Source organism: Aspergillus melleus, assembly GCF_016097325.1.
Source record: "Aspergillus melleus strain CBS 546.65 chromosome Unknown contig1, whole genome shotgun sequence".
Taxonomy (NCBI): Eukaryota; Fungi; Ascomycota; class Eurotiomycetes; order Eurotiales; family Aspergillaceae; genus Aspergillus; species Aspergillus melleus.
Genome location: NW_025763370.1, coordinates 7,176,492 through 7,188,629, shown reverse-complemented (window position 1 = coordinate 7,188,629; position 12,138 = coordinate 7,176,492). Strand labels below are relative to the sequence as shown.

The window sequence follows — 12,138 nt, the reverse complement described above, 5'->3', positions numbered from 1 at the left end:
GTCCAAGATTCTTATAAAAACTATAATTGCTATGAAGAAGCTAAGTTAAAACGATAAGGTTTGCGAATCTTAATGTGGTAATGTTAGAAACTAGTTGATCATTCACTCATTAAACGAGGTTTTGCGCGATTTGTCTTAGCTTCCTAGCGGCATACTCTCCATAAACACTTTTATGCGACAGGGAATCAAACATGTAAATAGCAGCAGTAACATCTGATCTGTGTTCAGGGTCCGGTTTACAATGGCAGTGATCCCCATAGACCGTCAAAATATTAGCCGCTGAATATAGCGGTTTGATGGTCGACCTGTGATGGATGAGAAATTAAACACTAGTAGTAATCAAATCAAGTGTGCGTACCATGTGGCAATCAACTGGCCCGATTCGCTTATGGCCATGCCCAGATTGATTATACTATGAGCGGATTCCAAGCACCTTTCAAACATGATTTGCTTGGAATTAGTTGATGGAGATCGAGTTACGAGTGTGCGGTTGATCAGAATGCGATAATAAAACAGCAACAGCAAGAGGTTCTGCCCTTGGGTAGACCTGCAAAAGCCCCGTGTACCTGAAGTTTTTATACCTATGTAAGCGTCATTGGAGCTTACGAGCCCAGCAGAGGGGCTCAACTCCTGCATGAGCTTAAGGAGCTGCTCATCAGCTATCGCCACTGCAATTTCAACATTTTCCCAATCGGCGGAGGCGCAAAGAGTTGTTTGGAATTGGTACAGCAACTGAGCTATCTTGCACATCATGGTTTGATGTCTGCATGAATTCCGATCAGGCTCTGAAGTAAGATCCGAGCCCACTGATGGGATCTCAACAACGAAATCATTGTCACTGATGCATGGCTGACCAAATGGAAAGTTGTGCCAGTCTAAAATGACAAGCGACCACCAAAGACAACGCTGAGATCGAAGATCGGGAAGGATTCCCGTAGAATGCGTGTAATCGTTGTTGATGCCTAAACTTTCGCCAATGCGCACTGCACATCCCAGGAGATTATAGTAAAGGTTCACGTCGCCAAAGTTTGAGAATACCGTCCCGAGAATGGATATTGTTTGGATATTTCGAACATCCAACAGACGGAGAAAGTCTGCTCGGTGGAGAAAGTATAATGCGGCATCATACCAGTTCTCTCGTAACAGAGCAACCCGATCTATCATAAACAATATAAGAGATTTGCTTTTGCAGCGGGAATGACGTACAAACCTGGGCTAATACACGCGTTGTAAAGAGACGTCTCATCTGCATATGTGATTCCTATCTATCAACACATCAACACGATGCCCAACGTGTGTATTGGAACCGGAATTACGAACCGTAAGATGGCTAAAATATAGAGCTAACCAAGATGCATCAGAGGGAGTTGGAGACTCTCGGTTTACTTGACTTGGTTTCAATTGAAGCTGCTGTTGCTCCAGTGTGGCAGGAGAGACGGCCGAGTGAAGCCACGCCCCATCGGCGGCCTGGGAGAATAGAACCCGACAGCAATTGTCTGATGGGTAGATAACCTCCGATGAATTCGTAATGCCAGCAGGCCGATAGTGGTTTCGCAGGCTTACATAGAGCTCCTGCTCTTGTTGGTCCATTAAAACCAGGGACGAAATGGGGCGCGCAGTCTTTTTTGTTGGCCCCAGCAGTGCAAGCGATCGGAGGCGATCATTCTCTTCTAATAATGCAACGTAGCTTGGCTGTGTCGGTGGTACTCGACCAGAGCTAGCTTGGCCATTGACAGGAAAAGTTAATGTACGTGTCTAACCTGTCCTCGTCAGTGCAGACTCACGTCACTATTCTTCCTTTCACTTTCACGGTTTCCACAAAGCAGTCCTTGGCTTGTCCACGAGATCGACAGGGTTCGCACGGTATAGATTTGTCACATTTTGTCTTGCGTTGAGAGCAATGAAAACAGCTCCTCGGAGCTCTCTGCGTCTTGCGGATATTCTCGGGATGCGTGTCCATGAGCTCGAAATGTGAGGGACTCTCAGCCACTCAGCGATGTCACTCGCTATTATGTAGGCCGGCCCGTATTAATAGTTGTTCCGATCCCGCCCCACACTTTCCTTTGGCTCGCCCGAGACTCGCCCGGGAAGGGGATCCACATCAGGAGTATACCTATACCTACTGCTCCCACGATGGAAGACCTCGCTCTATTTAAAAGCTCATTCCCCCTCAGTAACAAAATGGCTCTGTCCATCTTCATTCTCAACGGCACATTCTTTTGCATTACAGATGGATCTCCTTCGTGACAGCACGCTAGGACAGCTTGTCCGCTTTGTCACCAATAATCAATGTCTTTTATACCCCGAGGAGCAGGCAGGCTTCGTATATCCCGGCAACTATGAGGGAGCATCATTGGCATTTGTTCCAACACCAGGGCTACTCTACAAGTCTCTTATCGAAGTTCCAATACCAGGCTTTGGAACAACCACACCACAGTCTATCCAACGTGACGAGGAATCCTCTTCAAAGCAGGCGGAAGCCGTCATTCTGGTTGCTTGGTACAGCGAGTTGGATGCCGAAAACCCCCAAAATTGGAGCTCGTGGAAGAAGACCATGGTGACCGCGGTGCTGTCGCTATATACATTCACCGTGTACTGTGCCTCTGCCATCTATACACCGAGCGTCGAGGGGGTAATGAATGAGTATGGGGTCAATCATACGGTCTCCACCTTGGGCCTTTCGCTTTACGTGCTTGGATACGGCACTGGGCCCCTCGCCTTCTCGCCAATCTCTGAAATTCCCAGCATCGGAAGAAACACACCTTACATCCTATCGTTATTTTTTTATGCTTTGATGGCCATCCCAACGGTTCTGACGCGGAGTCTTCCTGGGTTTCTCTTCTTGCGATTCTTGACAGGCTTTCTTGGTTCCCCGTGTCTGGCGACCGGGGGCGCGACACTTCAAGATATGTATTCATCCATGAAACTTCCCTATGGTTACACCGCCTGGGTTGGGGCCACGTTCTGCGCGCCAGCGCTAGGCCCTGTGATCTCCGCCTTCGCAGTCACGGCCAGCGGTAACTGGCGATTGTCATTGTGGGAAGTTTTCGGAATGGCAACTTTCACCTTTGTGGTCATGTTTCTCACCTTCCCGGAGACATCTGCTGCAACAATTCTCCTCCGCCGAGCCCGTCGGCTTCGCAAGCGGCTCGGTGATAGACGATATATCTCGCAGTCCGAGATTAGCGAGGCCAAGCTTTCTTCACGCCAGACTGTTGCAAACGCTTTAATCCGTCCTCTCCAGATAACAGTCCTGGATCCGGCCGTACTATTTACCAATGTCTATAGCTCCTACAGCTATGGAGTATACTACAGCTTTTTCGAGGCCTTTCCACTTGTCTATACGGATATATATGGGTTCGATCTCGGCTTGACGGGTGCTGCGTTTTTATCAATTGTTGGTGCATCCTTGCTCGGCACGTTGCTGTATCTGATATATATCCATTGGTGTTTGGTGGGTCTCATCACTCGCCTTCTTTCATCTTATACCCACCGGTACCAACCCTTAAAAATACTGACCAAATGAAGAAACCTAGAATCATAAAGCATGGACCCGGGGCTCCAGAGGAGCGCCTCATCCCCGCAATCTTCGCCTCCTTCCTGCAACCTATCGGCCTATTCATATTCGCCTGGTGCAGTCGGCCAAGCATACACTGGATCGGTTCTATGTTTGGCATTGTACTATTTAGCGCAGGGGGCTTTGTCATGTTTCAAGGCAAGTCAGTCCCTTCAGTATAATATTGACGGCTTCTCATGCTGAACAGGGATTTTCATGTATCTCCCCCTCTCGTACCCTCAGTATGCCGCTAGTTTGTTTGCCGCGAATGACTTTTTTCGATCGGCTTGGGCAGCCGGTGCTGTGCTTTATGCACGCCCACTCTTCGAGCGGCTTGGGATTGCTGGAGGCGTTTCCCTCCTAGGTGGTCTGTCGTGTGGAGGTGTGATGGGGGTGGCGGCTTTATACATGTGCGGAGCTAATCTAAGAGCGAGATCGAGGTTTGCGGAGACTTAGGGCTATTCTTCTGAACTATCGGGCCCCCGGACCGACTTGTGTGTTTCTGTTAATAGTTAGGGTGCGTAAATGTAATATCCGAGGTTGAAAGTGAGATAGTGCACAAGCGTTTTGGTAGACAGGCGTATGGCGGTGGAGTCTAGGATAAGCGCACAAGATAAAGGCAGTAAATGCACAGAGTTAGGTAACAGAGATATATATGCGTCCATTCCTCCAATCTGCTTTCGTTGCTTTTCTTGTCGTAATCTGATGCAAATGGCCTTCCAGAGTTCGCAGCTCCGCGCCGGTGTGCGCATGTCAGAGCTTGAAAGTTTTATCGTAAGATTCTGACACAATTCTCTGGCCGTCTCTGGCCGTCTGGTGAGAATGCCACCGAACGAAGAAATCAAAATCGCCATCAAAAGTCTGCGGCTCGGCACTCCATGACTTCTTTACTTGTGGAATGACAGGCATCAAATTAGGACATGTGTTGCTGAAGACCATTCTAATAGAACGCGGGTCTAGAGTAATGTATTCGGAGCAGAGAATTGGCCCGGGAGGAATGACCGGGCGGTCTTATTGACCTGAAATTACTTTGGGGTCGGAGTTTCAGAATATGACATAATAGTGTTAAGCAATCAGTCCTTCGGCATGACTCCTGAAATGGCTTCTTTGTAGCTGGATGTCATATACTCCTAGACCTGTGGGATAGCAGTTGAAATTCTTGCAATGGTGGAAGCCACAGCTAGGCGTGACTTGAATCACAACACCCAAGTAGCTTCAATGGAGATGGTAGGAGTAGAATCCAGTATGGTGATTTTGTCCCCGGCGGGAAGAATGCTCTTTCGTAGCAGCCTAGATTGGAACTCGTTATATACATGTAATGTATGATCTCAAAGATTATGTTGCAGCCGAACTCTGTCTGCATATCACTGCTACGACCGATAAATTATTGTATGAATTCAACCAATCAACTTACCCTAAAGTTCAAAGGCAGCGATGTTACTTGAACATGTCACAAACCTTTTTCTTCACTTCGGAAAAAAGGCTCGGATCATCCTCGTAAAAGACGAGATAAAAGCCGATTCACATAGAACTATGGAAGGGCATGAGTACATAATTCACTAAGGTTGCTGATACGTGCTGCTGTATCAAATAGAGGGGTTAATTGTAGACAGTCGACCAGAATAGTGAAGTGGAATAGGAGTGATAAAGGAACTTTCGTACAGGTTAATATAGGATATGGGATAGCCTGGGTATGAAAGGAAGTCATACATGACTGAGCTCCTAACCTCGTAGATTTGCAGTGGCCTCGCGAGCCTTCACAATATATCTGGACTTTGAGCCACACCTGCTCGAGAGCACGCCATGCTGATAAACGCTCTGAAACGTGTCCTGATTTGTTTAAGTCTGCATTGAAGTCTTTCTTCGGAGAATATAAGCAACTTAAAAAGCTTGCAACGTTTAAGCAGATATGGACCATGTGTTTCCTGGATCGAAAGACATCATTTGAACAAAAGGGACCGGACCCCGGAAAACCCGGCAATGACGGGTTTCTCGTGATTAAAGATGTTGACTTGGCAATATCTAATCTTTCAGGTAAATCGATAAAGAAATGCCCAGTAATCCGGGTTATGTAACTATTGCATTGCATATGGTGGGCATCTAGAAGACAAAAGTTCACTTTCGTAAGCCTTTCATACCGTCGATTGCACTATTTGTACCAAGCATCCTATCACAGTCCTATACATTCGATCGGAGTAAGGATTCTAGAACTGCAGATGTATAGCTCTATGGACATTCTCTGTTCTGTATGCAAAGGTTGGTGCTCCACCCTGGTTTTCTAGGTACTGTTGTTAAACGCTTTTGTGGTAATTCAGTTGACGAGAACAAAGCCTGAACTGCAACAACGTTAGGGGCCGAATCTTGTACAGAGCACTCGGTAGCTAGGGCAACAAATTCGAAAGAAAAATGAATACTCGCAGGTTCATCTGAGAGAACAGCTTATATATACCGCCTTTGGTTCCTCTCTTTCTCCGTTGCCATAATTTCATTTTCTTTAGTCTTTTCGCATGCCCATACTGATTAGTGTTCCCATTTTAGTCCCGGGTGTAGAAATTCCAGGTATCAAGTTGACGGTGTCCCAACTAGACCAAAAGGCTCAGCTGGCTGATGGTCAGTCCTTGCAGTACCTGATATGTCAAAAGCGGGGATGCAGAAAACGATAGCACCACGAACCTGTTGTTGACTAAAGTCCCTCACTTGGCGTTCAAGGTGACTAGGGTCCATACACCGTGCTGTGGCTGAGCCTGATCATCTATCAGTAACCACTCCCGTAAGCTACTATCAACGCACGGCAGCCTATCATGCCAACTCCAAGCGGGCCCCGAGCGCCTACCCTAACACCGCGTCATGCAGCCCAAGCAGAATCGCAAGGCTGGCGGTTATTCCTGCTCAATCCAAGGTTTGCATTGGGTACTACCCAGTGGGTCAGATTTGCTATGCCCTCTTTCTCCGTTCCCCTCTATACCCCGCATCCTGAGCTTGTAAGCGTGGCCAAGTAACAGTGCGCCCTCGTACGTATAAATATATGTTAAGATCTTCTACGGGGCAAGTTTCTTGCAGGTAATTTAATGTTCTATATCATAAGAATTCCCTGGCAGCCTGGACTTATAACTTTCCGGTTACAACTTTTATTACGAGCATGGATACTATCATTCCCTTTACCCCAACAAATCTGGAACGCCAGCATCCCCTCGCACAGGAGTACCAAAACAGCGCTGGGAATCTGTCAACTGCCAACCTTCAAGAAGATCCCGATCGTCGGGGCCGTTCAGGCTCTAAATGGGGTATCAAGGAGGTCAATGCCGTTCGCGCCGTTCCCTTAGTTGACCTTGAACCAACACGTATTGTCCCTGCGAGGTTTTTCCCAGCAGACGACAACGAGAGTAAGATGATATACCTGGATCGATGAAGCTATGATGACCAATATCTCAAGTCTTCCATAATCTATATAAGCAAATCCGGGCGGCTGAGATCGATGATATCAAAGAGTTTGACGCAGACAAGTTCCAAGACAACAAATACATTAGTTTTTTCAACTACCTTGCAGAGCTCAGCACAACCAACACATCCGAAGAACCGATTATGCGGGCGCATCGAAGAAACACAAGCTTTAAGCAAAGGGTTATTGCTTTGAATAATACTGAGCACACATAGTTGCATCGAAAGGAAGCCTACTTTGGAAACGCTGCAGGGGTCCCGTGACGAAAAAGATTCGGACAAGAAACTTGAGGCCCGCACTATGACTTTTATAAGGTGAGTTCAAGCAACCCAATTCGCACGAAAACAACACTTCACACTCACTATCGAGGTTGTCAATAAAGCGCCAATACTTGTGCTAATCTATGAAAGACAGATTATGAAGGGCTATCACAGAAGGAATAAGTGACAAATTCCTATCCACGAATTTTACGAATCATATACGAAGCATATGCCTCTAAGGTTGAACCTTCTCACACTGCTTTTGCCTTTTGCAATGGCAGATAAAGCAACCGATAACTATTCATCTATCAGGGCGCACTAGTATGGAACTGGACCAAGGCTTTGAAACCAGCCGTTCAGGAAAGTCTACAAATGAAAAAGAGAATTGGCCAGCGACTTCGATCTAAAGGCACGGCCTTTTCATACAAAGCGGGTGATTAGTCTCAGCCAGCTACAATAATTGGAAGGACTGCGAAGCATTTGATACAAGAGCACCCACTCTGTTTGGATGCACATAAACCGGGCTACTTGATTTCCTGAAACATCAAACTAGAGCGATTAAGCTTCCATCCTGGCCATATATTCTAGGGTATATTGATCTGGGTCCCAACAGAGAAGCCTTGTCTCATTCTCCTGGAGCTTCAAATCCACATATTTATCCATGATCTCCTTTTCTTCGGGTTCCAACAGATGAAGTCTTTTCTTCCATACATCGCATATGTTGTCGTCAGATATATCAGATCCGAAGAATCGCTGATCGATCTTGTTCCAATAGATGGCATCAAAGGCAAAATTGTTCCTTGCAGCATACATGATCCAAAAGTCTCCGCTCTCCCAGCTATGTCGCATCCGACTAGAGAGTCGCTGGCTTTCTTTGGGCCGTTCAACCCAAGTTTGGTACGCGTCCTCTTCGCAATCCACCATTGTCTGGAGGAAGACCTGAAGCCGGTTCTCATATAGTGCACACCAGTCATCAAGGCCTTTAGTCCAATATTCCGGCTTCTCAAGAAGAAGCCACCAGGGTGGGGCATAAGTAAATTCAGCTGGGGCGGTATACGTGAACTCCCAATCTACCACCCCAACAACCTTTCCGGTTTTATCGACCATAATATTCTGTGGTCGAAAGTCGTCGCACCAAACTGGAAATGGGCCATGCTCATGAGACACCCATTTGTCTCTAAATTCCCGATTTCGAACAAGTTTCCGAAACAAGAATCTAGCAACAAACTTACGCCGGCAGTCGTCGGCTGAGTCTATAGCATCGTTCCTTTGATGTTTGAGGTGTGAAATATGTAGCTCTGCTAGAGCTTCGAAGTATGAGGATGCTCTATCGTATATCGCAGTAGGGATTTTCGATCGAGGTAGTGTCCCTAGACGCACAACCTCATTCATAGAAATAGATAATGGTCGATAGGCCACTTCCCACGTTGATTTGCCAGTCTGTTTTAGCGATCCAATTCGGCTCGCTGAGAGTGTAGATAGAGAAAAGACAATATTGGCTAGTTCTCTATACAAAGCTTTTAGCTTGATTGTGCTGATATCCGGATTGAGTTCTGGACGTTGTTTTAATTGGCGTCCCGGCATCTCAAGAAGATCAGACATGCTTTTCTCGTGATCAATATAGTCTATAATTATAAAGGGACCCAAATTTGAGGGGCTCTCGTTTCTCTCTCCCCAGCGGGAGACCATAGGAACTGGAATCGGTATTGTTTGTAAAGTTCTTTCCGTGATGAATCGCATGATAGAGGCCTCATTACGAACTTTTTCTTCAGGAAACATATGAACACCAGGCAGTGGGAGCCTTAAAAGAGCGCCGCTAGTATCGGTATCGGTGAATGTCATGAGGAAGCTAGCGTTGAAACCGCCAGATTTGAAAAATTTGAAACTAGCCCATTGGCGAGGGAAATGATGTTCAGCGAGAAAGATTCCAATCTCATTGTAAATATCTTCATCGAAGAGAAGATCTAGCCAGGAGTCTTCGATCTGGTCGCTTTTTTCCCAGGCAGCATCATCGAAGGGTAAACGCGGATTCATCTTACGCAAGCGACAAAACGAAATCAGAAATTTCGACGAAACTTGGGTAGTGTCGGGGTGAAGTAAGGAAGTTGATTAGGTACCAAGAGAACAGGGGAACCAGCCGATTAGGTAGCAGGACATGTAATCGGAATAATGTACGGTGTGAGGTCTCAAGAATTGGGTTAGTTCGATTTACTTAGCGCCCATGTAGATGCTGCCAACCATTTCGAGACTTGACGGTTTGATGGTAGGTGCATGGTGGCCAATCGCTCCCAAATTCCAACATTGGCGGCGATTCGCTTTCCAGAAAATGTTACTACCGAGGCCAATAGCTGGCGTTATTGGGGCAAATACCCCTACTAGATGGCACATAGCTTTCTCTCCAATTTCATTGGCATCTACCTTTCATTTCCGTTTCTTTTCTCTGTGACCATAAATACTGTCGCATCATCTGGGAATCTCGAACTTAGCAGACATGAATTATCAACTCTGCTCCCTTTCCCTACGGTGATTCTTTGAAACCTCGCTTTTCTAACAGTATCCAAACGAGAAGTCTAAATCCCTCTATAGCCACCTCATTAATCTACCAGTGAGACCGGTGTTAGCCTCTGAGGGCAGTGTCACATGGCAGGAGATTTGAGGGAAAGACGAGGTGGAAGTCAATTCACATAGAAACATGAAAAGGCATGGCTGCATTTATCACTAAGGTTGCTGATACGCGCTGCCGTGTCAAATACAGTTGTCAATTGCAGACAGTGGACAGGAAAAGTGACGTGGGATAGGACTGATAATGGAAACCTTCAGATAGGTTGATACAGGATAATGGCATAACACTTGATCAGGGACACACTGGGCTGGATTAAACCTAGATGGGACATGAAGTCATAAATGGCTGGTCCCCTAGCCTCGTATATTTGCAATGACCTCGCGAGCATTGGTAATATATCTGGACTTTGAGCCAAGCCAAACATGGTATCGCCAGAGACAAAAGGGAATGGGAACACATGCCAGGGAGAGAAATGCCGGAATGGATGATGCCCAATGTATACCTAGCGCTTGATACATGGCTGGCGTGAACAAAGGAAATACAGCACCCAATATTGATCTTAACACAGAGCTAGCAGCTAGGCTGGAGGCCGCAAATATCGAATATGTGTCCACAAGGTAGTTGCTCATGCTGATGAAGATGTTGACCAACCCGAATCCAAAGAGCGCCGACCCAATGCAACTGACAATAAAGTGGATGTGTGGATCATTAGTCCAGGAAAAGGTGAATAATCCTATTGGAATGGCTATTGCACCTACTGTTGCTGGCTGTAATCTTCTCGTGGTGTCATTGGTGTTTCCCGTACGTTCCTCGCCGCGGGCTGGGGGTTGGCGGTCATAGATCATGCAATAAGCGACTCCGAAAGACATCCCCACTAAAACGGCCAAGAATGGTAGAGACGCGATATTGGCTTTCCATCCTCGCTGCTCACGGTAAACGACCGGAAATGCCGCGAACAGCAAGTACAGGATACCATACACAATCGCAAGGTAGGTGGAAACTAGGATGACGACCGGTTCGAGGAATAGAAGACACCATGGCCTAATCAGGGCATCTTTGACAATTCTGGAACGTGGCCTTCGGCTTTCTCGTGCCTTGCTTTGGTACACCTTGCCCGAGAGTCTAGAAAGCGCCTTTGCTCGCCGCTGCAGAAGAACAGGGGAATATGTCTCAGGTATTATCAGACTTCCTGCAATCCAAAGTACACCGGACATAATCGCAATGAAACCCTCTATCCACCTCCAGCTCTGGGCTTGTTCGATAAAGCTTCCGATAATTGGACCAAGCGTAGGACCGAAGAATAGACTTGCTGTGAAGACACTCATAGCCGGGCCTCGCTCTTTTAGGGAGAAAATATCCGCCAGGACGCCACCGGTATTGACTAGTGATGACGACCCAAACGCTCCTGCAAAGAACCGGCACACCAGAAGTGACTCTATATTTTTAGAACAGGCAGCTCCAACGTTGAAAGCGGTAAAAGCTGCGAAAGCTGTAATGAACACAATCTGCCGGCCATTAATCTCGCACAAGGAAGCCCAAACGAGTGGTCCAACCGCAAAGCAGACGACGAAAAGTGAGACGCCCAGGTAGGCTGTGGGCGCCGAGATGTCATATTCCTCAATCAACTGGGGCACAGCGCTCGTGTACGCTGAAGATGCTAAAGCTACCGATAGGGTAGATAGAGAAAGCAGAAAGGTAATGACCCACTTCCTGGTTCTTGAGAAGGACTGGGGATCGGTAGGATCATTCGCCACCCATTTGACCAGGAAAGGATCGGTTTCAGTTCCAGAGCCGTCGTATGACTGGCACTGTATGTCGCAGGTAGCGGGCACTCGGCTGAATATTCGTCGGCCTAAGGGCATGTTGGGTCGAGAGACTTTGGTTGTTCTGAACAATGCTATTCCTTAATAGATGCTGTTCATGTGAAGGTACCGTATGAAAATTATGCAAGCTCAAGAATAAGGATATTCGGCCTTTTGTTGAGATTGCTGCCTGGCCTGTATTCTATAGTGAGGACGTTGAACATGTGAAGAACTCTAGCCGAGTCTAAATCCCGTGAATTCATTGACCAAAACAAACGGACTCGAAGGAGCCGGATGGACTGATTATAGTGATCGGCGACAGTTCTCGCAGTAAGGATTGCTTTCACGTAAAGCCAAGGTCTCTGTGGAGTTGTTGTGACATCTTTCAGCCGTTCTTAGTCCTGTTCAAGCAGTCGATCAGATAAGATAAATCAGGATCGGGCGGCACTAGCCGATGGGTCTAGTTTGCCGATGAAACCGTAGCATTGAACTATATCTCAATTTGGTATTTTCATTAG

General features: G+C 46.8%; 2 protein-coding genes across 2 annotated transcripts; one reads left to right on the top strand and one right to left on the bottom strand.

Moving 5' to 3' along the window:
- Window positions 1–2,230: 2,230 nt before the first annotated feature.
- On the top strand, window positions 2,231–4,096 carry LDX57_002575 (uncharacterized protein; the record flags this gene model as incomplete). Its single annotated transcript, XM_046084227.1, has 2 exons — window positions 2,231–3,715; window positions 3,765–4,096. One exon carries the CDS (start codon window positions 2,231–2,233, stop codon window positions 3,524–3,526), a length of 1,296 nt encoding a protein of 431 aa, XP_045940190.1. The 3' UTR covers window positions 3,527–3,715; window positions 3,765–4,096.
- Window positions 4,097–7,813: 3,717 nt separating this feature from the next.
- Window positions 7,814–8,362, bottom strand: LDX57_002574 (uncharacterized protein; the record flags this gene model as incomplete). The annotated part of the gene is made up of 1 exon (XM_046084226.1): window positions 7,814–8,362. The coding sequence occupies one exon, from the start codon at window positions 8,360–8,362 to the stop codon at window positions 7,814–7,816; it is 549 nt and encodes a 182-aa protein (XP_045940189.1).
- Window positions 8,363–12,138: the final 3,776 nt, after the last annotated feature.